The sequence below is a fragment of the Phytophthora ramorum genome (genome assembly GCF_020800215.1).
Source record: "Phytophthora ramorum isolate Pr-102 chromosome Unknown Phyram_PR-102_s0005, whole genome shotgun sequence".
NCBI classification, from domain to species: domain Eukaryota; phylum Oomycota; class Peronosporomycetes; order Peronosporales; family Peronosporaceae; genus Phytophthora; species Phytophthora ramorum.
In genome coordinates this window covers 2,591,655-2,616,616 of record NW_027150651.1, presented here as the reverse complement: position 1 = coordinate 2,616,616, position 24,962 = coordinate 2,591,655, and the positions used below count along the sequence as shown (strand labels likewise).

The window sequence follows — 24,962 nt, the reverse complement described above, 5'->3', positions numbered from 1 at the left end:
ATTTTGACTACTCTTAATTATGCTCTACCATGCAAGTAGGAAGCTTTCTTCCATCTAGTCTCCTTCAACGCGTATGTCCACGATGTCGTCGCCGTTGGTGACGACCGTAACTTCGTTGTTCTCCAGCGCCTTTTTGATCTGTTTGTACTCTTCGCTCTTCTTTTGTACCTGGAAGCTCTCGTTTGTGTCTCCGCTTTCTACCTGCATGAGTGACAGGAACCCGTCCTCGTCAATGTCCATGACGCCCCACTCGATGTTCGGCTTGGCAGCTTCTCCAGCAATTGCCGCGTCCGCGTCTCCGCCTACGATGGTAATAAGTTCGTTGTACCATTTGAGCAACCGCTTCTTGTGCTTGGTGCCAAACACGTTGAACGGCATGGCCAAACCATCCTTCACAGTTTGAAACGTGGCTTCTGCCACTGGCAGCATGGCGCCTCCCTGCTTGCCCAGTCCCACGTAGTGCCCCACACAGTCCACGAGCTTCTGCTGCGCCGCGTCGCTGAAGCGCTGGCTCTGGTTGCGCTGCACAAAGCGACTCATGGTTCGCAGCTCCTTGAAAATCTTGCCCTGCGTCTGGTCCACCCGTGCCGCGCCGGAGATGGCGGCCACCAGCACCTGACCATCCTCCCAGAACTTGATGCACCGCGAGTCCATGGTCTCAATTGACCGGTTTCCGACTAAATCCGACGCGTTGTAGCTGGGAGTTTGTATGCGTCACTAGCGAATTGGCGACAATGAGCACGGAGGACTTGTACGGGGACCTAGACACGTCCACGAGCGCGTTGGAGAAGAAGGAGGCGCTGGATCTCAAGACTCAAGTGGAGAAGGAGAACTCGCGACTTAGAGATGAGCTCGCGCAATTGCAGGAGCAGAACCGACAGCTCGGTGCCGCCAACAAGCAACTGGAGACCAACATCTCAACTCTCTTCGTTACGGCGCAACTGGAGCTGAGCCGGAAGGACAAAGAGATCCAACGGCTTCGCAGTGAACTAGAAGGGCATAAAGCTACTAGTCGCCGCCAAGAACCAACACCTAGAGGATGAAGTCCAGTAGTACAACATGAAGAGCCATTTTTCTTGTTCTCGTTTTAGGTTGTCTCGATTCTCGCTTCTTGCGCATAAATAAAAACAGCCGCATGTATGGGTTCGTCATCGTTTCGGAGCGCTCGTTCGCTGCCGTCGAATGCCTATCGCATCAACTGTTGGCTGTTTGTTCGTACGAACTCGTCTCCGTTTCTCTTGGTTTCGCGTCGCGATCTCGCTCCGCTTGATCTTCTCTTGACTTTTTGACACTCGATCTGTTTCTATACCGGGCGAGGAGACGCGAGTCGACGTGTTCAATCGCTTGTCTATCAGTCGATAAGAGTAGTGACACGCATGCATCGCTGCAGCGCTGGGCAACTCCTACCAGTGACGACACGCGCACGCGGCAACTCGCTTGACATGTACGTGGATATGTAACTTCTTCGATGAGGCGGTGCTCGCAATCACCACCACCAGCTTCCGGAGCATGAGCACTGTCGCAATGGTAGCTGACTTTGGTCCGCAATAAGTCTCCATTACGCATCGTGTGGGGTCGCGTTGGTTGGTCCCACCACAACCTCCTCCGGATCTGCCACTGAAACACTGGCTGATTTGTCGCCGCTACCAGAGCTTTTCAGTTGCTGTTCGTAAAAACAACAATGAAGAACAGAAGCAGATTAAGTAAATGTTCTCCCAGAGAAAATCACATATACAAAACCTATTAGAACCCACCTGTAGCAACGTGTCGAGGCAGCTGACGTCGTATTCGTCCAGTAGTGACGTCTCGAAATCCTCGAGCTTCTTCATCACTGCCTGCTAATGCGCAGTCCAAAACAAGACACCCCATTACACAGTGATCCACAAAAAGGTAATCATGCAAACAACCATAACCACAGGATGTGTTACAGTACCTGTTCGCCGTCGGTGAAGTTGTAGTGAGAGTCAGGCAGCAGAGGCAGCTCTTCGTCCAAAAAAGCCAGCTGATTGTTTGCATCCGCCGACGGCTCTGTGGCAGTACCATTCGACGCGACCGTGGAGTCACTTGGAGTACAGTCCCTGTTGCTGGCAACAGGTGCGCCTTCATCCGGGGTTGATACGGTTGATGCCGATCCAGTAGGGGCCGCTTCAATCGGTGTCGATGCAGTCGGTGCAGATGCGCTTGTTTGTGAAATGCTAGGCACCGTCTCCACACCATTTGTGAGGAATCCACCGAGCATTGGGTCAATGCTGGGCACACTGTTGTTCATCGCATTGATCGGGGAGAAAATGCTTAGGATGTTGTTCTGCCCTCCATCTTGGTGTGCCACAGGAAGCTTGTTGGAAGGAACAGTCATGGCAAAGGGGTTGAGATCTTCCACCTCGCTCGGTACCTCGACGACAGAAGATGGTTCTACATCTGAAAATAAACAGTATCAAGTGAGTACAACAAATTTGATCGATCACAAGGTGTCTTCAACTGTACCTAGTTTATAGCTGTCGCCAACATCCGGTGGCACCTCGACAAATTTACGCTTCCGAGAGCTTGGCGCAGCTGTGGCTACATTCGCCGAGGACCCAGGCAACAAAGGGGGGTCATCCATCGCCAAGAAACGTAACACATCACGGAATTCCTTTGGTCCAAGCATACTGGTAGTTCGAAGCCAACGTTTAGCAGGCGCGAAATGCAAACACCACACAGCAGCAAAAACTGGTTAGTCACATATTGCATACTCCATTTGGCAGAAACACGCCTTCGGCACTTACTCTTCGCTGACAACAGCACCCGCAACGTCGTTGCCAGAAAGTTTGGGGAGATTCTGCTGCTTTCCTCGGTAGATCTGAAACAGAATCCACATGATTTTCTTCATCTTCTCCTGCATAATGAGCTGCTTGTCCTTCGCTGACTCGAGGTGCTTCCACAACTTCACGTTGTCGCTCCGCACAATCTGTTATCGCAGCAAAAAAATAATCAGCCCCTGCAATAGCTACACTGTCTAATATTCTGGAACCGGTCGCCCGTACCGCGTTATCAATCTCCAGGTCACGCAGACGCTTCTCCATGGCGTCGCTGCGCTGCCGCAGCTCCTTCATCTCCCGCAGCAGCGTGTCGGAAATCTCCCGATGCGCATCAAGTCGCGAGTTCTGCTCAAAATACTCAACCAGACATTAGAACATCACCCAACGAATCGATCGCATGTCGCCAATCAACCCACCTGAATCGACGTGCTCACGAGCTGCTGGTTGTGGTGGCTGCTGTTGGAAACCTTACGCTTGATGTGGTGCAGCAGGTCCGGCCGCCCGCGCTTAAAGTACGGGTGTTGGAACTCTAGCCGCTTTGAATCCAGCACCGTCTTGTGGAAGCCGTAGAGGTTGAGCTGGCGCACGAAAGACGGGAAGTTGCGGTGCTTGAAGAAGCGCGGCAGCACCATAGCCACGAAGGCCTCAAGCTGCGACACGATGATGGTATCTCCGTTGGCATTCCAACCGCACACGTGCGAGAACTCGGGCATACTGAAGATTTCGTACGTCTTGGACAGGAACGCGGGCAGCATCACGTGCTTCCCCTCGGCGTTCGTAGGTGTGGGGGCCTTTCCCTTGGGCGCAGTGTTGATCAGCACTGGGGACGTCGTGGCGACGTCTACGAAGCCCACGGGCGCGTCCGGCTTGGTCACTCGAATGCGTTTGGCCATGACCTGCCTGTCCACCTGTTCCTGCTGCTTTACGGGTCTGCTGTCGGTGCGAGCAGCTCAAACGGAGATCTACGTGTGCTGCGCCTGTTGCTGCTGTTAGCCCCTGCGGTCTGGCGCTGTCGACGGTCCGACAGAGCGCTGCGCGTGCAACGTGTGCGCTCCTTCTGGTCCTGCTTTCTTCCTTGTGAAAGTCGCGTTCGGACGTTCGGTTGATTGGTTGAACGACCGCCTTTTGTATGCCGGAAAATGACTCTCAAGCTTTGCTACAGTGGGAATTGTCTGTGTTGCGGAGTTTCTGGCTGCTTTCGTCAGACAGGTCGGGCTGATTTTAGCCGACTGCGATTGGCTAAATATCCCACCAATCGTGGGCGGTTTCGTTTCGGGACATGTGAGTATGGTGCGTGTTTACCAAGCATTCTCCGAAGGATCGCGTGGAGCCTTAGTGGCCATCTAAAGTATTTTTGATGAGCACATAATACATATAGCAATGGCACACATGGCTTGACATAGTCCACCGCGTTCGTCCGAGAAATCCCATACAAAACACAAGCCAGTCTTATTCAAATGCATTGGAATTCGACCCGTTGGCAGCTGCTCTTCTCTTATTGGTCGGAATTTGTCATCCCCTCTCAAATTCGCATTTACTACCTTTTATGCGTGTTCACAGGATTTCGATGAGTTGAGCATCATTCCGACACGCGATGGCTTCCAACGCGACGCCTCCTGCTCGCGGGGGCTGGCGCGGCGCCGACGCCTACCTGCAGTGGTCCAATTCCTACTACACGTGGCGCGTGGCCTGCACGTCGTTGCTGTCGCTGGGCTCACTGCTGCTGCTTTGGTTCTCCAGCAAGCAGGGCTTCGTGCTGGACACTTGGCTCGGTCTGCAGGCGCTCAACGTGTCGCTGGGGCTGGCGGCGATGCCCTTCGTGCCGCTCTACCGCGTTCACGAGGCCGAAAAGCCGATTGTGGAGACGTCTACGACCGCAGCCACCACGAGCGAGCAGCTGCTGGGCTCGCGCGCCGTGAGCTCCTTCTCGCTCACCCGCTCAGCATTCGATGGGCCTGGCGTGACGCTGGAGCGCACACTGACGCTGGCCGTGTTCGAAGCTATTGTGGTGGTGCAAACGGTCTCTCTCACGTGGATCGTCGTACTCATGCTGGGCGTGTACTGGGCCTTCGGAGACCTCACGGAGGAAGGCGTGTGGGCCATTTGGACGGACCCCGTGTCGTATGTGACGCTGCTGGCCATTCTCACCATCGCGCTGCATACTCAGCAGTTCGACAAGCTGCGCGCCCATCAGCAGTTGCAGCTTGGAGCCGGGCTGGAAGAAGATGAGTTGATGGCAGTGGCTCCGACGGCACTGGCCGGGGGGAATGCTACTGCCGGAAGTGACGATAGAAACTCCGCTCCCAATGGAGTCAACACACCCATTCTCCAGGCAAACCATGTGGATACGTACCTGACGCTGAACCAGGAACTGCATCCGTGGGCCACGACGCCGAGTACCGTGCGCACGGTCGAGAGGCAGCTGCGTGGCGCGCTGTACGACGCTGCAGCGAGCGGAAATTGTGCAGCAGTGGAGAAACTGCTGGAGCGCGCTGAACACGTACTCGGATCCAAGGTGCAGCTGGATATGCTGCTCAATCGAATGTACACTACGCCGTCACTGGTATGTTGGATGTTCTCGCATCGAACGCAGAACCCTCTGCACGTGGCGTGTCGAGCTGGCGATGTTCGAGTCGTTTCGGTGCTACTTGAAGCAGGGCTGAACCCGAACTTTCTCGATAAAATATCTGGCGCCACGTTTAATTTGGAGCTGCTGTACGAGCTGTGTCAGCTGCGAGTGAAGAAAGTGACGCATATACTGGGAGCACCTCTGCATGTGGCCGCTTTGCACGGCCACACGCAGGTCATTGATCTCCTGGTGAAGCATGGGGCCAACTTGGACATCATTGCGCGGTCCAGCTTTTTCTCTCGTTCGATGCGTGTCACCCCGATTTTCTTAGCTGACTCAGCCGACGTCGTCGAAAGTCTCATCAGGCACGGAGCCAACATTCTGTTAGTTCCGGGGTCTGGTAACGCTGCCAGCACGACTGTGCTTCAACGAGCGCAGTTATCGGGCCGTCGCGAGCTGGCCGCAGTGCTAGAGGAATGGGGAGCTGATGTTGCGCTCACCCCGCTGCACGAAACATCCGCTGCAGGAAACCTTGCTGCCGTGAACCATTTGCTGTCGTGGGGCATTAGCCCAGATGTTTTAGGCGAGTTTCAGCGAGGCGCCCACAGTCGTACGCCTCTTCACTGGGCTGCTGTGATGGGAAGACAGCGTGTCATCAGTGAACTTGTGAAACACGGTGCTGATGTCAATGCTAAGGACAGTCATGGACGGACACCTCTGCACTGGGCAGCTCGCCACAACTATCCTGGAGCAGTAGAGGAGCTCCTCGCTGTGGATGCAGACTATTTGCAATTGGACCATGACGGAATGACCCCGCTAGCGTTTGCTGTGGAAGGGGGTCTACTTCGAGGAGATTGCGTAGAACTCTTTGTCCGTTTTGGCGCGGATGTCAGTGAACTTGTCCCAAATGAAATGGAGGAGACTCCTCTCCACATTGCATTGCGGCTCGGTTATAAGGAGACTGCGCTGTCTCTACTAGTCGAAGGTAAAGCTGACCTGTACGCGCTGAATGGGGATGGACGTCGGGCTATCGAGTGCTGCGCGTCGGCTGAACTACAGTACGTAGTCAAGATCGCAGGTGGTTGTGTCGATGTTGTGTTATCATTCGACCCGGTGTTTCGCGGTTTTGCTGAGCGTGTAAAGGCTGGTATTGAACAAAACTTCATGACAGTGTATATGCGCGATGAACACGAAGATGCTGTGGGTAACGAGGGTGGTGGTGCATCAGAAGAATCGCTGGGGGTGATGAAGAACGCTTCTGCTATCGTGTGCATGCTCACAAATGGGTATGCGCAGAGCATACTGTGTATGGATGAGCTTGCATTTGCTAAGCAGCACGAAGTACCGGTGGTGCCAATATCGTGTGAAGCCGTCAAAATGTCTGAAGAGTTGCAGGTATTTGTTTTCACGCGACAGATTGTGCCTTTCGGCCAGGCCGTGACTTCCAGTCATGCCAAAATACCAGAAGTTAGCGACAACAGTTCTACCTCGTCGGATTCATCGTCCATGGACCGTTTGAAGTTTGAAATTGATGAGGACAAGTTTCAGGCTAGCCTCAGAAGTCTCATTGACGGATTGCGTGACGAGGTTGAGATGCATCGGTTGGAAGGCAGTCGAGAACTTGCTCAAACGATGGCAAGTAGGTACACGCAACCAATAGTAAGGACTTCAACGCTCAAGCATCGTCGGTTGGATGATATAGTGAATGCCGTGGTCGTGCGCGGTAGTGGGAGGCGGAGTACGTTTGGAGGAGGTCCTACATTCTCGATCTTCGTATCGCACGGCGATTGCCATCGCGACTTTGTGACGCGCTTGTGCACGGAGCTGCGTCGTCATCAATTGCCGTTTGTGGTGGATTCAATGACTAATGTCTCCAGCACCAAGGAGCGCATCTTGGCAGCGAAGGATGCTATCCTGCAGAGCTCGGTTTTCCTGGTCGTGCTTTCGGAGCGAAGTGTGAAGACGGAGCTGGTGAGTGACCAGTTGGCGTTTGCTGAAGACAAGGGCAAGACGATTGTGCCAATATATTTTTCGAAGCGGCCCCGAGGCGTGGATTCTACGCTGGGCAGGCTGTTCGAACGAGAGGGGCGGGCGTACGTCTTCTCGAGTGACTTAAGCTACGGACGCGGGTTCGGAGAGCTACTACGCGACTTGCGCTCAGGTGACCGTGAAGAGGGCCGTGCTAGCGGTGCTGGTGTGTCACTGCTGTCGAGTCCAGTTGCCCAGGCAGCTGCTAGGAGGTTTTTGCAGAAATCGAGGGGGCTCAATGGAGATAAGCCTCCACGCGCCAGCGTTGGTTGAGTTGATGAGGTTGATGAAACTTCGCTGGAATGTATTTATTCATTGATTGACTGTTCTGTTGCCACATTTTCACTTGTGCGTTCTGCTCGTCGTTTCCCCCTCAGCGCCGTGAATGCTGTACCTGCGAGTGGCTAGGAAATACCTGTAGGATTGCTCTCAGCACCGCAAGATGTGCGGTCAAGAACGCGATCGTGTGGTTAAGGATGTGTTTGGGCTCTACATTCGGCGCGGCAGACTCGTACTTCACGTATCATTCTGGAATGGGAGGCATAGGCAGTCTACCTTCAGGAACGCCGGACAACGTGACTAGGAGTAGGAGTAGGCCTATCTAACAGCCCACCGCACATACATAGAGATACTCATGCGTCTGGGATGCTTTAACCACGAAACAAGCGCATCAGCCTACAAGTACGTCATCGATAACAACAGTCTCTCGAATCCGTCATCTGCTGAGCTTAACTTTTGCCAGTTTCACTCTCATGGCACCTCAATATATAACGCAACACTGTTCTAGTTCCTGCCGCCAAACTTCTGCAGGAGTTTGGACCCTTTCGGGGCGTTCTTGGGGAACCTACCGCCCAGTCTCCCAGCCTTGATGGACTCGGATGAGTCCGTGCTCGCCGAAGAGCCCTAAAAACACAAAAATTCGTGAAAAACTCGTTTAAAAATCCCGGAAAGCTTAGCAATAGAATCTGCACCTGTCGTGCTCGTTTGAGGTGGTCCTGGACCATGCTGCCGTGTCTCGAGAGCGATCCTGGCGCTCCTCTCATTGGCGTATGGTCATGCTCGCCCCCTTTCTTGCGCTTAAGTCCGTGCTGCTCCTGCTGCCGCCGCCGCTTGTGCTCGTCCTGCGCTTCCGCCAGCGTCGTCTGCCACAGCGCCGCCCAGACGCGTTTGGTCGTGGTGGCGTCCGGCTGTTCCTCCTCGTGGAATAGCGTTAGAATCTCTCGGAAGTCCTTCTTCTTCTTGGGCTTGAGCGGCTGCGCAGGACGCGACTGCGGGGGAGGAGGAGGCGGCGGAGGTGGCGGCGGCGCGTCCGAGCCGGCCTCCGACTCGTTTCCGTCGATCATATTGGACGATGGGAGCAAAATTATATGATTTGGTACGTTGGGGCCAAATTTTGCGTCAATCGGCCACGTACTTGGACTAATATCTGGCGATCTTTGGTTCACTGGCCCACAAGACGAAAAGCGGCGTCCCCCCGAGTGCATTCGTCGCCATGTCGCTCCTTCGCATGTCATCGCTCTCGCGTCCGCGCGCGCTGCTGCAGGCTCGCTGCCTGTCCACCCACGGCCACCCGTTCGTATTCGAATCGCGCCACGAATACACCGACTACCTGCAGACGCACCAAAGCCGCCTGCCCTGGGGCTTCTCCGTGGGCACCACCAAGCTGGACTTCATCCCGCGAGAGGCGCCCCACCTGCCGGCCACCATGACCTTGACGCTCATCAAGCCTGTGCAACCCACGTCGCTTTTCGCCGCCGTCTTCACGCAGAACGCCTTCCCCGGGGCGCCCGTGCTCGTGGGGCGCAAGCGGCTGCACGAGCCCACGCTGGGCGCCATCCTCGTCAACAACAAGATCTCCAACGTGTGCGCCAGTGGCGGCGGCGTTGCAGACGCCGAAGAGGTCTGCGAGAGCCTGGCCAAGCACCTGCGGCTGGAGGGCGGCGCTCAGGTGCTGCCCTGCTCCACGGGCGTCATCGGATGGCGCATTCCCGTGGAAGCCATGGTGGAGAACCTCCCCAAGCTCGTCAACAGCCTGCAGTCCGACTCGGTGCTGCCTGCTGCCGAGGGAATCATGACGACAGGTAAGCATTAGCTGGTTTTTATAGAGGTTTCGTAGATTGTTAACTGATTGTTTTGCTGCTTGTTGACAGACTTGTATCCGAAGATCCGCTCCATGGACGTGTGCGGCGGACGCATCGTCGGCATTGCCAAGGGTGCTGGCATGATTGAGCCCAACATGGCTACGATGCTGTCCTACATCCTCACCGGTGCGTCCTGGCTGTTCAGGATTAACGTGTTCGACTTGTACTGACTTTTCTGTGGCTTTTGATGTAGATCTGTCGATCCCGCGTGACGTGCTGCGTCAGCTGCTGACGGAGGTGGTTGGCGACACGTACAACTCTCTCAGCATTGACACGGACCAGAGCACGTCGGACACGGTGACTCTCGTGTCCTCGGACCAAATCCCCTTCGACATGAGCCAGCTAGATGAGTTCAAGAAGGCGCTGCACGAGGTGTGTCTGGGACTCAGCGAGGATATTGTGCGAAACGGCGAGGGTGCACACCACGTGATGCGGGTGCGCGTGCGTGGCGCTCTGTCCAAGGAGATGGCGAAGGGTGTCGGCAAGTCGGTCGTAAATTCGCCTCTCCTGAAGTGTGCCGTCGCTGGCAACGACCCGAACGTGGGCCGTTTGGTCATGGCGGTGGGGAAGTACATGGGCTTGCACCACAAGGACGTGGATATCACACGTCGCATGAAGATTCACATGGGTGGCGTTATTATCTTCGAGAACGGTGAGATGGTGCTCAACGACGAGATTGAGGCCAAGCTTGTGGAGCACATGCGCGATGCGATGCTGATCGAGCCCACTCGTGGCGGCCTCGATGCCAGCTCGCACAACTTCCCGCCACACGGAAAGTTTGTCGAGGTAAGCGCTTTTCGTATTCTGATGGGTTGCTTATTCTAAACGTTGTTCTGTTCTCATTGTTGGACTAGATGGAGATTGACCTTGGCGTTGGTTCAGAGGAGACTCAAGTGCTGGGCATTGACCTTACGCACGAGTACGTGGCCATCAATGCCGACTACCGCTCGTAAGCTGGCGTAGAGTAGGTGTGAATTATCGCCATGAACTTGATTGGAGCAAACAACTTGTTCAGTTGCGAGTGGATGCGGGGGCGCTGGACTGCTGAATGGCTATCGGCTGCGACACGATTGGAAAAATACTGCACCGGGGGCGTGACTCCTATTTCCCTAATACACCAGGGGACTACTTCATACTACAAGTTTTGACATTGCTTGTGCCCATAACTTGTTGTATTTTGTTTTCGTTGGTGCCAGCACTATAATTCATGGCTGAAGAATCCACTCATGAGCTGCATTCGGCGCCGCACCTTACCAATGTCAGCAAACGCTTGACGAAGAATACCCTCTAAGCGTTCCTCCTCGATGCCGCGGAAGTACGATCGGAAGCCGTCTCGAGTTTTCAGCTGACCATGTTTTTCGTTCAAGAGTTGGACGAGATGGCGATCGCTCTCAACGTTTCCTGGCCCGAGCTCGGGCTTCAGGTCATGACGTGTGGGCGAGTGCTGCTGGTTGCCACTGGCAGCATGGATTTGACCTGGAATGCTGATGCTGGGGGGTTCCACCTCAGGTCCAGCGGCGCTACGAGGTGAAAGACAGCTTTGTTGAAGACTGGCAACACTCAGAATTTCGGTGTCTTCCGCATCGTACTCCATCTCGTCTCGCCACTTTTCAATCGCATTCAAACTCTCAGCCACATTGAAGAACGCTGTCTTGGGAACTAGCGTCGGGCAACTGAAACCTGTCGCCACGGCTGGACTAGCGCTTGATCTGAAATGGAAAACACAACTGGTTACATTCTGGAGAGATGCCTCCTGGGAGAAATGACAAGCGAGCAACCAAATGAATACTCACGCGGCACTTACTCATCGTCGGCGTCACTGTCACTAGAACCGTCATCATCACCCTTAAATTTTTCGGAACCTCTTTTGCGAGAGGCTATCGAGCGCTCGAGCTGTTGCTTACTGGTCAACGAAGATGGCAGGTGCCGCTTTGCGGTAGTAATGTCCACTTTCGGGGAGAGCACCTCCAAATTCCACTCGTGATTGCGACCCAAAGCATTTTTTCTACTGGAGTTCGTAGTAAAGATACCCCGCGGCGTTTTCATTGGTGAGCACGGTCGCTTATAATCATCACCGCCATCCAAGATGAGAATATCCACACCTGGAGAGCTCGAAGCTGAACTGCGTTGCTTTACAGATCCTGCTCGAGAGCTTGGTCTGGGTGGGCCATTTCGTTTTCCGGTTGCCATTTCGACAAAAGCTTCTCTCACATTGATACCATTACGCAGAACTCCAGCGGAAGTGTTTGGTCGGCGCTCCAGTCGAACTCTATTTGCTGTAGCAACGGCGTCACTGCCATTGATACCATCGACACTTCCTTTTCTTCGAGATCTGGTGCAGGTCGACGAGCTGTCTACCTCATTGTAAAGTGCTTCGTCGGTGTCACGGGGAACGCCCACTTGGGACGTACCGACACTTTCTAGCTGCCACGTTTTGAGCTCATCCAGGACAGCGTCACGTGACTTGTGTTTGTGCGTGTCCAGCTCTCGAGCTCGATCCAGAGTATCAGTGATGGAAATACGCCGTGCTGGCGTTTTGGGACGGTCAAGCATTCCGTGACTTGAAGAAGGACGCGATCCGACAGAGCTAGTAGATCCTTCGAAGCTGTCTCTGACTGAGCCATGCATATCATGCGTTGATCCAGCTTCAGCCTCATATCTGTGTCGACGCAAAGCACTCGAGACATTTCCAGCGAACACAATATCTGTTCCGTGAGTGAGGCGGCTGCCTGAATCATCGCTGAGCGGGGAGTCCACCGGGAGCTCATTGATACTGGCAGCACTCGGGCAATATGAAAGCTGGCGTGAACTGCTGCTCTCGTAAGGTCCCCGTGAGTTGGATATTGAATTGACTCCGCACTGGGTGGCATCTGCTTGGAACAGTTCGCGGTGTTTGAGAAGGGCAGCGTCAATCTCTGCATCTGAAAGTTTAGCTCGCTCTGTGTCAGAAAAAGCTCTGTCGTCTAATGCTGCAAGCTGTGGAACAAAGTTGGCAGCAATCTGTCGGTACTGCTCGACGGTCTCAACAGGATTTCCAGTCAAGTTTAACGATGTCAGCTGCGGGCAAAATGCTGACCATCAGCGACAAAAGATCGTCAGCATCAACAGCAAGGCACGCGATAGCAAGTACGAATTCTTCTCACCCAATTGCTCAAGCTGACCAATGTCCGCGACGCGATTTCCTTCCAGATCTGTGTGATATTAAGTCAGCAAAATGCACAATCGTGAGCTCCAGCAAACCTTTTCCTATTGTTCATTTGTGGCTCTTACCAATGACGCGAAGCTCTTCATGCAACGCCAACGGGGTGATATCGCTCACATTGTTGTGCTGCAAATAGAGCTCTTGCAAATTCATAAGCGCACCAATGCCATCGAGGTCTGATATCTGGCTGTGCATCGCCCAAAGAACGCGCAAAGAGCCAAGAGATGTTCCCAGATCTCGAAAGCTACTGAGGGTGCTCTGCTGTAATCGTAGCTGCCGCAGCGTTGGTAACAGCTCCCCAATGACCTCAACCGACTGCTTTGTTGAGTCGATGGATATTTGCAGTGAAGCCACCCGCGCCAGATCTTGACTCCCTGTCAATTGTTTCTGCAACACCAACACAAAATGAGTCACCAACGTCAACAATCTTGCAAAAGACAAAACCTCCAACACACCAACTTTTCTTCCGTGATGTCGTCAAACGGATTATCCTGCTGCAGAATCTCGAGATCCGCTTCTTGTCGGCCGCCGAGCTTGTTCTTCAATGGAGACAGCAACCCAGACGCACTCGCACTCAATCCTCCAGTAGGAACAGGTGTGGGGTTGCACTCTCTTGGCAGCGTTCGAATAAGGAAGCTGGTCTTCACGTTGGCACTTGGCTTTCGTTTCGTTGGCGGTGAGGCAGCCACGTTCGCGTCCATTTCGTGGCGTTGATCGCCCACCGCGACCGTGATCATCGTTCAAAGCAGCTGGCTGGACCTCTCCCGTCAATTGCAGCACTAACCACAACACGCAAAGCCAACGCCCACGCTAATAATACGCTCCCAGCATCATTGCAAGTTGAAGCGGTATTTTAAGATGGCTACATGTAGCCATCACATACACTACCCATCGCACTAAATCCGTTTTTGAAACCGCCTCTTCGAGATGGCAATAAGAAATGGTGGACACGACGTCGACGCCTCCGCCGGCAGCTCGCCGCTCTGCAGCTCCGTCAATTGCGGCGGCGAGACCTCCAAAGGCGTCGAAAGGCAAAGCGACAGCCAATGAGAAGCCGTCGTTCGTGTTCCTCCGGTTGAAGCGCAAGCGCACGGACGACCCGATGGAGCGTCTCGTGGTGCACAGTGAGCCGGACTCGAAGCGCTCCAAACCCGAGACGCAGAACCTGCTGCAGGCCTTCACAAAGCTCTCGACCACCGAGAAGCGCTTCGTGTTCAAACACATTGACACGATGGAGGAACCCATCGCGCCCGGACGCGCCAAGTGGACCGAGAGACTCAAGCGCAAGGCGCGCTCGCTCAAGGACGAGCGCGCTGACATGATGGCCAAGAAGCCCGTGTTCCAGAAGGACCCCACGGCATCCAAACAGACGGAGACCAGAGTAAAGCAGCAGCAGAGTCTCTCCAAAGCGCGACGAAAAGAGGAGATGCAGCGCTCCAGAGGCCTGCAGTCCGTCGTGAACATCAAGGAGAAGCAGACGATGGAGCTGCACGGCATCCGACTCGTGGATTTGCAAGTGTCGGCAGCTTCTGCTGTGCAACAGGTGGAAAAGGACACTGCAGATGAGATACAGAGTACAACCAATGGCATCACGGTGAACGGTGCACGGTTAAAACCCACAAGAGTGCTGAACCCGCACGAACGCGAGCTTGACGAGGCTATTTGGACTGCCTTCCGGACCAACGACTTTGCCCCGTTTTTCCAGATATATCATGCGAGGCGGCCTGAGCTGCGTGCGGATCCGATGACGTTTCAGCGTCCTGCGGATGGAAGTACCATCCTCATGGCTGCGGCGCTTCAAGGTCGGAGTGATGTTATCGAGGTGCTGCTACGCTCCGGCACAACCAGCGTTCTTCAGCAAGATTGGGAAGGTGCTACTGCAGCGGTCTTTGCGAAACGTGGGGGCCACGCCAATGTGGAGACTGCGTTATTGGCTTGTGAGGAAGCGGAGCACGAAAAAGACTACGTGTACGATGTCTACTGCGTTGATGTCTCTGCCAGTGAGGGACAAGACAGCGGTGACGCAACCTCGAGCGCCCAAGGAGATTTTGATAAAACTAGCGTGCATGGAGTGCCGGTCGTGAGCGTGAGTTCGGAGGTGCAGCGCTGGCTTTCCGAAGATATGCCGAGCGACGAGGTGGAGGAGTACATGCTGGAGTCCGACATTGATAGCAACGAAGAAGTGGACGGGTACGCATGCCTGTATAGATACCCCTGGGACCGCTGAAGCGCGGGCACGTGGGCGCGAACGGGACCTATCTAAAGAGCATAATGCTGAGAGACAGCGGGTTGCTGGCGATGGCGGCTTTTGCTGGATTTGATTTGACGCTTTCTTTTGCCTGTGGTGTGCATGGTATGCAGATTGAGCGAGGATTCGAACGACGAGGACAACGCGGCGAACGATTATCCCGACGAAGAGTCGTCGGACGAGTCTCTGGCCGACAGCGAGGACCTGGACGAGGTACGTGCAAGCAATGGTAGTTTTTGCTTTTTGTATTTTCGGATATGATTCATGAGAAAATGTGCATGTGCTGGTGTTTTCGTAGATCGGTGCGAGGCGCCGATGGGGCAACTCTGCGGATGACATCACGGAGCAGGATGACTTGGACTATTAAAGCTTCCGGCGCCAGCTGCGGTGAATTTTCGACTGCTGAGCACAAATGCTTTAGCCGAGGAGCAATGACAGCATTTGCATCATGATATCCCATCTCTATGGATGGCGCAGAGCAAAGCTGTTTAAAAAGGTAGTCAACGCTGGTTCACATCGTCATTCACACATTGCACTAGCGATCTCAAAATCACGCGTGATTGAATCCACTGAATTAATAAGATGGGATGACTACTAGCCTATACTACACGAAGAGCAGGTCTTGAAGTGGAGGCTGAAAGTTACACGAAGAGCAGGGAGTCCACGCCCGCGTCGACAGCGATGTCAAACTCGATGTCACCGTCGAGAGCAAGATCCACTTCTTCCCTGTCGGAGGCGCCTCCGAGCAGAGCGTTCAGCTCGCGCTCAGACAGCTCCTGAGCAGTCTCCAGGTCGCCAAGGATGGCACACAAGTCCTCTTCTCCGAGCAGACCAAGACCAGACGCCGCACAGTTAGCCTGCAGGTCAAGGTCAACGCCGATGGCACTGATGCCATTGGTGTCGCAGGCGTCCGCCTCAATGGGTGAGCTGACGGCGTGCCAGTCCAGCTCCGTCAGCTCGATGGAGTCCAGCGCATCAAACAGCGGCTCGTCCTGGTTGCAGCTGCCGTCTGGCGCCCACAGCGACGAGAAGCTGATGGCGGACAGGTCACACACGTCGCGCGGGGACATCCTTTGCTTCTTGGACGCCATCATCGGCTCCACCATCACCGTCACTGTCGTGGTGGAGGCGAGGAGACTGCGAGGACGCTTGGCGGACGTGGTGGGACTGGTCGGCGTTGTCGCGACCTTCTTCTTCATCTGGCCGACCAAGGCGCTCAGCTGCGACGGGTGACACCGTACGAGGACATCGTGGTTGAACGTGGCAACACTGGCTCGCGTCTTGGTCCACTTGTGGAAGCCGAAGTTGTTGAGCTGGCGCTGGAAGCTCGAGAACTTGCCGTGCTTGAAGTACTTGCGCAGCACGTCGACCTCCAGTCGCGGCACGTCGTAGACCTGGAAGTGAGATCCATCGGCGGACCACGAGAGAATGCGCTGGTCTTCGTTCTGCAGCATGTCGTAGACCGAGCGTACGAAGCGCGGCACGGTGGCGAAGGCAGATTCGTTGTGCGAATTCATGGTTGTGCTGGTGGTGGTAGATTGGTTGAAGCTTGTCGTGGTTCGTTGGTCGCGAAGGTGTTGATCGCGGTGGCTTGTGTGGGTCGAACCCAATTGAGTTGTGGCGGACGGAGATCGTTGCTGTCAGAGCACGTGAGGCGCCTGTGCTGCTGCGGTACACGCGTGGCTTCTGCCGCGCACCGGCAGCAGTAGCAGCAGGGTGATAAGGAGCTCACCAAGGGCCACACCATGATGCTTGCCACAGGTGGGAGGACAGACGCACATGGCGCTAAGAAAGCTCGACTAGAAGTAAACGTATCTGCTGTTGTTGCGAGTGTCCCTGCTGGCGAGGAACCGAGGAACGCACCGAGAACACAAGTGGCGAGGGTGTTCCGACAAAGCACCTGCTGGCCCTGCTTCAGGGTGGACCTGTTGGGCTCGGAGAGCTATCTTTGATGAGCGTTTAGGAGATCTGAGGCGAGATGCTCGAGTGGCCCCTTGTTGGCGTGTCGTGTACGTTGGCGTTGTTGGTGAGGGAAGGAAGGTACTTGGCGAAGCCTCGCAATTCCATCGACATAAGGACGATAGCTAGAACGGAGATTGGAAGTCGCTAACATAGCCAAGTGTCATCAATGGAAAACGAACCCTCGCATTTGAAGGTTACCGGGAGTACCGGGAGTCCTGCGCCACAACGTTCGAAATGTGAGCGATGCAGCTTGCACATACTGTAGCATTAAACGCGGATCAAAGTGTAGCCATGTCGAGTATGTAGACGAACCTGCAACAACAAAAGAAAAGATACGAGATACGACCACCGAGACCAACTTCAACGACGTGGACTTGACACACACATAAACATACATACACACACACACACACACACACACGCACACACACACGACCGGCCTGGGGCTATCCGATACATATTGATGGTGGATTCATAAGTTAGTGACACAGATAGGATGGCTACTAGCCTATACTACACGAAGAGCAGGTCTTGAAGTGGAGGCTGAAAGTTACACGAAGAGCAGGGAGTCCACGCCCGCGTCGACAGCGATGTCAAACTCGATGTCACCGTCGAGAGCAAGATCCACTTCTTCCCTGTCGGAGGCGCCTCCGAGCAGAGCGTTCAGCTCGCGCTCAGACAGCTCCTGAGCAGTCTCCAGGTCGCCAAGGATGGCACACAAGTCCTCTTCTCCGAGCAGACCAAGACCAGACGCCGCACAGTTAGCCTGCAGGTCAAGGTCAACGCCGATGGCACTGATGCCATTGGTGTCGCAGGCGTCCGCCTCAATGGGTGAGCTGACGGCGTGCCAGTCCAGCTCCGTCAGCTCGATGGAGTCCAGCGCATCAAACAGCGGCTCGTCCTGGTTGCAGCTGCCGTCTGGCGCCCACAGCGACGAGAAGCTGATGGCGGACAGGTCACACACGTCGCGCGGGGACATCCTTTGCTTCTTGGACGCCATCATCGGCTCCACCATCACCGTCACTGTCGTGGTGGAGGCGAGGAGACTGCGAGGACGCTTGGCGGACGTGGTGGGACTGGTCGGCGTTGTCGCGACCTTCTTCTTCATCTGGCCGACCAAGGCGCTCAGCTGCGACGGGTGACACCGTACGAGGACATCGTGGTTGAACGTGGCAACACTGGCTCGCGTCTTGGTCCACTTGTGGAAGCCGAAGTTGTTGAGCTGGCGCTGGAAGCTCGAGAACTTGCCGTGCTTGAAGTACTTGCGCAGCACGTCGACCTCCAGTCGCGGCACGTCGTAGACCTGGAAGTGAGATCCATCGGCGGACCACGAGAGAATGCGCTGGTCTTCGTTCTGCAGCATGTCGTAGACCGAGCGTACGAAGCGCGGCACGGTGGCGAAGGCAGATTCGTTGTGCGAATTCATGGTTGTGCTGGTGGTGGTAGATTGGTTGAAGCTTGTCGTGGTTCGTTGGTCGCGAAGGTGTTGATCGCGGTGGCTTGTGTGGGTCGAACCCAATTGAGTTGTGGCGGACGGAGATCGTTGCTGTCAGAGCACGTGAGGCGCCTGTGCTGCTGCGGTACACGCGTGGCTTCTGCCGCGCACCGGCAGCAGTAGCAGCAGGGTGATAAGGAGCTCACCAAGGGCCACACCATGATGCTTGCCACAGGTGGGAGGACAGACGCACATGGCGCTAAGAAAGCTCGACTAGAAGTAAACGTATCTGCTGTTGTTGCGAGTGTCCCTGCTGGCGAGGAACCGAGGAACGCACCGAGAACACAAGTGGCGAGGGTGTTCCGACAAAGCACCTGCTGGCCCTGCTTCAGGGTGGACCTGTTGGGCTCGGAGAGCTATCTTTGATGAGCGTTTAGGAGATCTGAGGCGAGATGCTCGAGTGGCCCCTTGTTGGCGTGTCGTGTACGTTGGCGTTGTTGGTGAGGGAAGGAAGGTACTTGGCGAAGCCTCGCAATTCCATCGACATAAGGACGATAGCTAGAACGGAGATTGGAAGTCGCTAACATAGCCAAGTGTCATCAATGGAAAACGAACCCTCGCATTTGAAGGTTACCGGGAGTACCGGGAGTCCTGCGCCACAACGTTCGAAATGTGAGCGATGCAGCTTGCACATACTGTAGCATTAAACGCGGATCAAAGTGTAGCCATGTCGAGTATGTAGACGAACCTGCAACAACAAAAGAAAAGATACGAGATACGACCACCGAGACCAACTTCAACGACGTGGACTTGACACACACATAAACATACATACACACACACACACACACACACGCACACACACACGACCGGCCTGGGGCTATCCGATACATATTGATGGTGGATTCATAAGTTAGTGACACAGATAGGATGGCTACTAGCCTATACTACACGAAGAGCAGGTCTTGAAGTGGAGGCTGAAAGTTACACGAAGAGCAGGGAGTCCACGCCCGCGTCGACAGCGATGTCAAACTCGATGTCACCGTCGAGAGCAAGATCCACTTCTTCCCTGTCGGAGGCGCCTCCGAGCAGAGCGTTCAGCTCGCGCTCAGACAGCTCCTGAGCAGTCTCCAGGTCGCCAAGGATGGCACACAAGTCCTCTTCTCCGAGCAGACCAAGACCAGACGCCGCACAGTTAGCCTGCAGGTCAAGGTCAACGCCGATGGCACTGATGCCATTGGTGTCGCAGGCGTCCGCCTCAATGGGTGAGCTGACGGCGTGCCAGTCCAGCTCCGTCAGCTCGATGGAGTCCAGCGCATCAAACAGCGGCTCGTCCTGGTTGCAGCTGCCGTCTGGCGCCCACAGCGACGAGAAGCTGATGGCGGACAGGTCACACACGTCGCGCGGGGACATCCTTTGCTTCTTGGACGCCATCATCGGCTCCACCATCACCGTCACTGTCGTGGTGGAGGCGAGGAGACTGCGAGGACGCTTGGCGGACGTGGTGGGACTGGTCGGCGTTGTCGCGACCTTCTTCTTCATCTGGCCGACCAAGGCGCTCAGCTGCGACGGGTGACACCGTACGAGGACATCGTGGTTGAACGTGGCAACACTGGCTCGCGTCTTGGTCCACTTGTGGAAGCCGAAGTTGTTGAGCTGGCGCTGGAAGCTCGAGAACTTGCCGTGCTTGAAGTACTTGCGCAGCACGTCGACCTCCAGTCGCGGCACGTCGTAGACCTGGAAGTGAGATCCATCGGCGGACCACGAGAGAATGCGCTGGTCTTCGTTCTGCAGCATGTCGTAGACCGAGCGTACGAAGCGCGGCACGGTGGCGAAGGCAGATTCGTTGTGCGAATTCATGGCTGTGCTGGTGGTGGTAGATTGGTTGAAGCTTGTCGTGGTTCGTTGGTCGCGAAGGTGTTGATCGCGGTGGCTTGTGTGGGTCGAACCCAATTGAGTTGTGGCGGACGGAGATCGTTGCTGTCAGAGCACGTGAGGCGCCTGTGCTGCTGCGGTACACGCGTGGCTTCTGCCGCGCACCGGCAGCAGTAGCAGCAGGGTGATAAGGAGCTCACCAAGGGCCACACCATGATGCTTGCCACAGGTGGGAGGACAGACGCACATGGCGCTAAGAAAGCTCGACTAGAAGTAAACGTATCTGCTGTTGTTGCGAGTGTCCCTGCTGGCGAGGAACCGAGGAACGCACCGAGAACACAAGTGGCGAGGGTGTTCCGACAAAGCACCTGCTGGCCCTGCTTCAGGGTGGACCTGTTGGGCTCGGAGAGCTATCTTTGATGAGCGTTTAGGAGATCTGAGGCGAGATGCTCGAGTGGCCCCTTGTTGGCGTGTCGTGTACGTTGGCGTTGTTGGTGAGGGAAGGAAGGTACTTGGCGAAGCCTCGCAATTCCATCGACATAAGGACGATAGCTAGAACGGAGATTGGAAGTCGCTAACATAGCCAAGTGTCATCAATGGAAAACGAACCCTCGCATTTGAAGGTTACCGGGAGTACCGGGAGTCCTGCGCCACAACGTTCGAAATGTGAGCGATGCAGCTTGCACATACTGTAGCATTAAACGCGGATCAAAGTGTAGCCATGTCGAGTATGTAGACGAACCTGCAACAACAAAAGAAAAGATACGAGATACGACCACCGAGACCAACTTCAACGACGTGGACTTGACACACACATAAACATACATACACACACACACACACACACACGACCGGCCTGGGGCTATCCGATACATATTGATGGTGGATTCATAAGTTAGTGACACAGATAGGATGGCTACTAGCCTATACTACACGAAGAGCAGGTCTTGAAGTGGAGGCTGAAAGTTACACGAAGAGCAGGGAGTCCACGCCCGCGTCGACAGCGATGTCAAACTCGATGTCACCGTCGAGAGCAAGATCCACTTCTTCCCTGTCGGAGGCGCCTCCGAGCAGAGCGTTCAGCTCGCGCTCAGACAGCTCCTGAGCAGTCTCCAGGTCGCCAAGGATGGCACACAAGTCCTCTTCTCCGAGCAGACCAAGACCAGACGCCGCACAGTTAGCCTGCAGGCCAAGGTCAACGCCGATGGCACTGATGCCATTGGTGTCGCAGGCGTCCGCCTCAATGGGTGAGCTGACGGCGTGCCAGTCCAGCTCCGTCAGCTCGATGGAGTCCAGCGCATCAAACAGCGGCTCGTCCTGGTTGCAGCTGCCGTCTGGCGCCCACAGCGACGAGAAGCTGATGGCGGACAGGTCACACACGTCGCGCGGGGACATCCTTTGCTTCTTGGACGCCATCATCGGCTCCACCATCACCGTCACTGTCGTGGTGGAGGCGAGGAGACTGCGAGGACGCTTGGCGGACGTGGTGGGACTGGTCGGCGTTGTCGCGACCTTCTTCTTCATCTGGCCGACCAAGGCGCTCAGCTGCGACGGGTGACACCGTACGAGGACATCGTGGTTGAACGTGGCAACACTGGCTCGCGTCTTGGTCCACTTGTGGAAGCCGAAGTTGTTGAGCTGGCGCTGGAAGCTCGAGAACTTGCCGTGCTTGAAGTACTTGCGCAGCACGTCGACCTCCAGTCGCGGCACGTCGTAGACCTGGAAGTGAGATCCATCGGCGGACCACGAGAGAATGCGCTGGTCTTCGTTCTGCAGCATGTCGTAGACCGAGCGTACGAAGCGCGGCACGGTGGCGAAGGCAGATTCGTTGTGCGAATTCATGGTTGTGCTGGTGGTGGTAGATTGGTTGAAGCTTGTCGTGGTTCGTTGGTCGCGAAGGTGTTGATCGCGGTGGCTTGTGTGGGTCGAACCCAATTGAGTTGTGGCGGACGGAGATCGTTGCTGTCAGAGCACGTGAGGCGCCTGTGCTGCTGCGGTACACGCGTGGCTTCTGCCGCGCACCGGCAGCAGTAGCAGCAGGGTGATAAGGAGCTCACCAAGGGCCACACCATGATGCTTGCCACAGGTGGGAGGACAGACGCACATGGCGCTAAGAAAGCTCGACTAGAAGTAAACGTATCTGCTGTTGTTGCGAGTGTCCCTGCTGGCGAGGAACCGAGGAACGCACCGAGAACACAAGTGGCGAGGGTGTTCCGACAAAGCACCTGCTGGCCCTGCTTCAGGGTGGACCTGTTGGGCTCGGAGAGCTATCTTTGATGAGCGTTTAGGAGATCTGAGGCGAGATGCTCGAGTGGCCCCTTGTTGGCGTGTCGTGTACGTTGGCGTTGTTGGTGAGGGAAGGAAGGTACTTGGCGAAGCCTCGCAATTCCATCGACATAAGGACGATAGCTAGAACGGAGATTGGAAGTCGCTAACATAGCCAAGTGTCATCAATGGAAAACGAACCCTCGCATTTGAAGGTTACCGGGAGTACCGGGAGTCCTGCGCCACAACGTTCGAAATGTGAGCGATGCAGCTTGCACATACTGTAGCATTAAACGCGGATCAAAGTGTAGCCATGTCGAGTATGTAGACGAACCTGCAACAACAAAAGAAAAGATACGAGATACGACCACCGAGACCAACTTCAACGACGTGGACTTGACACACACATAAACATACATACACACACACACACACACACGACCGGCCTGGGGCTATCCGATACATATTGATGGTGGATTCATAAGTTAGTGACACAGATAGGATGGCTACTAGCCTATACTACACGAAGAGCAGGTCTTGAAGTGGAGGCTGAAAGTTACACGAAGAGCAGGGAGTCCACGCCCGCGTTGACAGCGATGTCAAACTCGATGTCACCGTCGAGAGCAAGATCCACTTCTTCCCTGTCGGAGGCGCCTCCGAGCAGAGCGTTCAGCTCGCGCTCAGACAGCTCCTGAGCAGTCTCCAGGTCGCCAAGGATGGCACACAAGTCCTCTTCTCCGAGCAGACCAAGACCAGACGCCGCACAGTTAGCCTGCAGGTCAAGGTCAACGCCGATGGCACTGATGCCATTGGTGTCGCAGGCGTCCGCCTCAATGGGTGAGCTGACGGCGTGCCAGTCCAGCTCCGTCAGCTCGATGGAGTCCAGCGCATCAAACAGCGGCTCGTCCTGGTTGCAGCTGCCGTCTGGCGCCCACAGCGACGAGAAGCTGATGGCGGACAGGTCACACACGTCGCGCGGGGACATCCTTTGCTTCTTGGACGCCATCATCGGCTCCACCATCACCGTCACTGTCGTGGTGGAGGCGAGGAGACTGCGAGGACGCTTGGCGGACGTGGTGGGACTGGTCGGCGTTGTCGCGACCTTCTTCTTCATCTGGCCGACCAAGGCGCTCAGCTGCGACGGGTGACACCGTACGAGGACATCGTGGTTGAACGTGGCAACACTGGCTCGCGTCTTGGTCCACTTGTGGAAGCCGAAGTTGTTGAGCTGGCGCTGGAAGCTCGAGAACTTGCCGTGCTTGAAGTACTTGCGCAGCACGTCGACCTCCAGTCGCGGCACGTCGTAGACCTGGAAGTGAGATCCATCGGCGGACCACGAGAGAATGCGCTGGTCTTCGTTCTGCAGCATGTCGTAGACCGAGCGTACGAAGCGCGGCACGGTGGCGAAGGCAGATTCGTTGTGCGAATTCATGGTTGTGCTGGTGGTGGTAGATTGGTTGAAGCTTGTCGTGGTTCGTTGGTCGCGAAGGTGTTGATCGCGGTGGCTTGTGTGGGTCGAACCCAATTGAGTTGTGGCGGACGGAGATCGTTGCTGTCAGAGCACGTGAGGCGCCTGTGCTGCTGCGGTACACGCGTGGCTTCTGCCGCGCACCGGCAGCAGTAGCAGCAGGGTGATAAGGAGCTCACCAAGGGCCACACCATGATGCTTGCCACAGGTGGGAGGACAGACGCACATGGCGCTAAGAAAGCTCGACTAGAAGTAAACGTATCTGCTGTTGTTGCGAGTGTCCCTGCTGGCGAGGAACCGAGGAACGCACCGAGAACACAAGTGGCGAGGGTGTTCCGACAAAGCACCTGCTGGCCCTGCTTCAGGGTGGACCTGTTGGGCTCGGAGAGCTATCTTTGATGAGCGTTTAGGAGATCTGAGGCGAGATGCTCGAGTGGCCCCTTGTTGGCGTGTCGTGTACGTTGGCGTTGTTGGTGAGGGAAGGAAGGTACTTGGCGAAGCCTCGCAATTCCATCGACATAAGGACGATAGCTAGAACGGAGATTGGAAGTCGCTAACATAGCCAAGTGTCATCAATGGAAAACGAACCCTCGCATTTGAAGGTTACCGGGAGTACCGGGAGTCCTGCGCCACAACGTTCGAAATGTGAGCGATGCAGCTTGCACATACTGTAGCATTAAACGCGGATCAAAGTGTAGCCATGTCGAGTATGTAGACGAACCTGCAACAACAAAAGAAAAGATACGAGATACGACCACCGAGACCAACTTCAACGACGTGGACTTGACACACACATAAACATACATACACACACACACACACACACGACCGGCCTGGGGCTATCCGATACATATTGATGGTGGATTCATAAGTTAGTGACACAGATAGGATGGCTACTAGCCTATACTACACGAAGAGCAGGTCTTGAAGTGGAGGCTGAAAGTTACACGAAGAGCAGGGAGTCCACGCCC

At 55.3% G+C, this 24,962-nt stretch overlaps 8 protein-coding genes across 9 annotated transcripts; 4 read left to right on the top strand and 4 right to left on the bottom strand.

Annotated features, from left to right (window-relative positions):
- Nucleotides 1-54: 54 nt before the first annotated feature.
- KRP23_6554 (uncharacterized protein) lies at nucleotides 55-654 on the bottom strand (the record flags this gene model as incomplete). Its single annotated transcript, XM_067891758.1, has 1 exon — nucleotides 55-654. The coding sequence occupies one exon, from the start codon at nucleotides 652-654 to the stop codon at nucleotides 55-57; it is 600 nt and encodes a 199-aa protein (XP_067746084.1).
- An 80-nt stretch (nucleotides 655-734) lies between these two features.
- Nucleotides 735-1,043, top strand: KRP23_6553 (uncharacterized protein; the record flags this gene model as incomplete). Its single annotated transcript, XM_067891757.1, has 1 exon — nucleotides 735-1,043. The coding sequence occupies one exon, from the start codon at nucleotides 735-737 to the stop codon at nucleotides 1,041-1,043; it is 309 nt and encodes a 102-aa protein (XP_067746083.1).
- Nucleotides 1,044-1,558: 515 nt separating this feature from the next.
- KRP23_6552 (Heat shock factor protein 2) lies at nucleotides 1,559-3,691 on the bottom strand (the record flags this gene model as incomplete). 2 transcript variants are annotated; one of them, XM_067891756.1, is made up of 7 exons in its annotated part: nucleotides 1,559-1,663; nucleotides 1,755-1,838; nucleotides 1,934-2,418; nucleotides 2,485-2,648; nucleotides 2,766-2,947; nucleotides 3,024-3,143; nucleotides 3,215-3,691. In XM_067891756.1, 7 exons carry the CDS (start codon nucleotides 3,689-3,691, stop codon nucleotides 1,559-1,561), a joined length of 1,617 nt encoding a protein of 538 aa, XP_067746082.1. The 2 variants fall into 2 exon arrangements, with proteins under 2 accessions (XP_067746082.1, XP_067746081.1); XM_067891755.1 differs by having other exon boundaries at nucleotides 1,755-1,835.
- A 701-nt stretch (nucleotides 3,692-4,392) lies between these two features.
- On the top strand, nucleotides 4,393-7,668 carry KRP23_6551 (Ankyrin-3; the record flags this gene model as incomplete). Its single annotated transcript, XM_067891754.1, has 1 exon — nucleotides 4,393-7,668. The coding sequence occupies one exon, from the start codon at nucleotides 4,393-4,395 to the stop codon at nucleotides 7,666-7,668; it is 3,276 nt and encodes a 1,091-aa protein (XP_067746080.1).
- A 510-nt stretch (nucleotides 7,669-8,178) lies between these two features.
- KRP23_6550 (uncharacterized protein) lies at nucleotides 8,179-8,738 on the bottom strand (the record flags this gene model as incomplete). Its single annotated transcript, XM_067891753.1, has 2 exons — nucleotides 8,179-8,298; nucleotides 8,367-8,738. 2 exons carry the CDS (start codon nucleotides 8,736-8,738, stop codon nucleotides 8,179-8,181), a joined length of 492 nt encoding a protein of 163 aa, XP_067746079.1.
- A 149-nt stretch (nucleotides 8,739-8,887) lies between these two features.
- Nucleotides 8,888-10,489, top strand: KRP23_6549 (Arginine biosynthesis bifunctional protein ArgJ, mitochondrial; the record flags this gene model as incomplete). Its single annotated transcript, XM_067891752.1, has 4 exons — nucleotides 8,888-9,476; nucleotides 9,546-9,662; nucleotides 9,730-10,322; nucleotides 10,391-10,489. The coding sequence occupies 4 exons, from the start codon at nucleotides 8,888-8,890 to the stop codon at nucleotides 10,487-10,489; spliced, it is 1,398 nt and encodes a 465-aa protein (XP_067746078.1).
- Nucleotides 10,490-10,734: 245 nt separating this feature from the next.
- On the bottom strand, nucleotides 10,735-13,475 carry KRP23_6548 (Leucine-rich repeat-containing protein 56; the record flags this gene model as incomplete). The annotated part of the gene is made up of 6 exons (XM_067891751.1): nucleotides 10,735-11,245; nucleotides 11,341-11,439; nucleotides 12,397-12,607; nucleotides 12,680-12,727; nucleotides 12,807-13,125; nucleotides 13,194-13,475. The coding sequence occupies 6 exons, from the start codon at nucleotides 13,473-13,475 to the stop codon at nucleotides 10,735-10,737; spliced, it is 1,470 nt and encodes a 489-aa protein (XP_067746077.1).
- Nucleotides 13,476-13,678: 203 nt separating this feature from the next.
- Nucleotides 13,679-15,353, top strand: KRP23_6547 (uncharacterized protein; the record flags this gene model as incomplete). The annotated part of the gene is made up of 3 exons (XM_067891750.1): nucleotides 13,679-14,928; nucleotides 15,100-15,199; nucleotides 15,285-15,353. The coding sequence occupies 3 exons, from the start codon at nucleotides 13,679-13,681 to the stop codon at nucleotides 15,351-15,353; spliced, it is 1,419 nt and encodes a 472-aa protein (XP_067746076.1).
- Nucleotides 15,354-24,962: the final 9,609 nt, after the last annotated feature.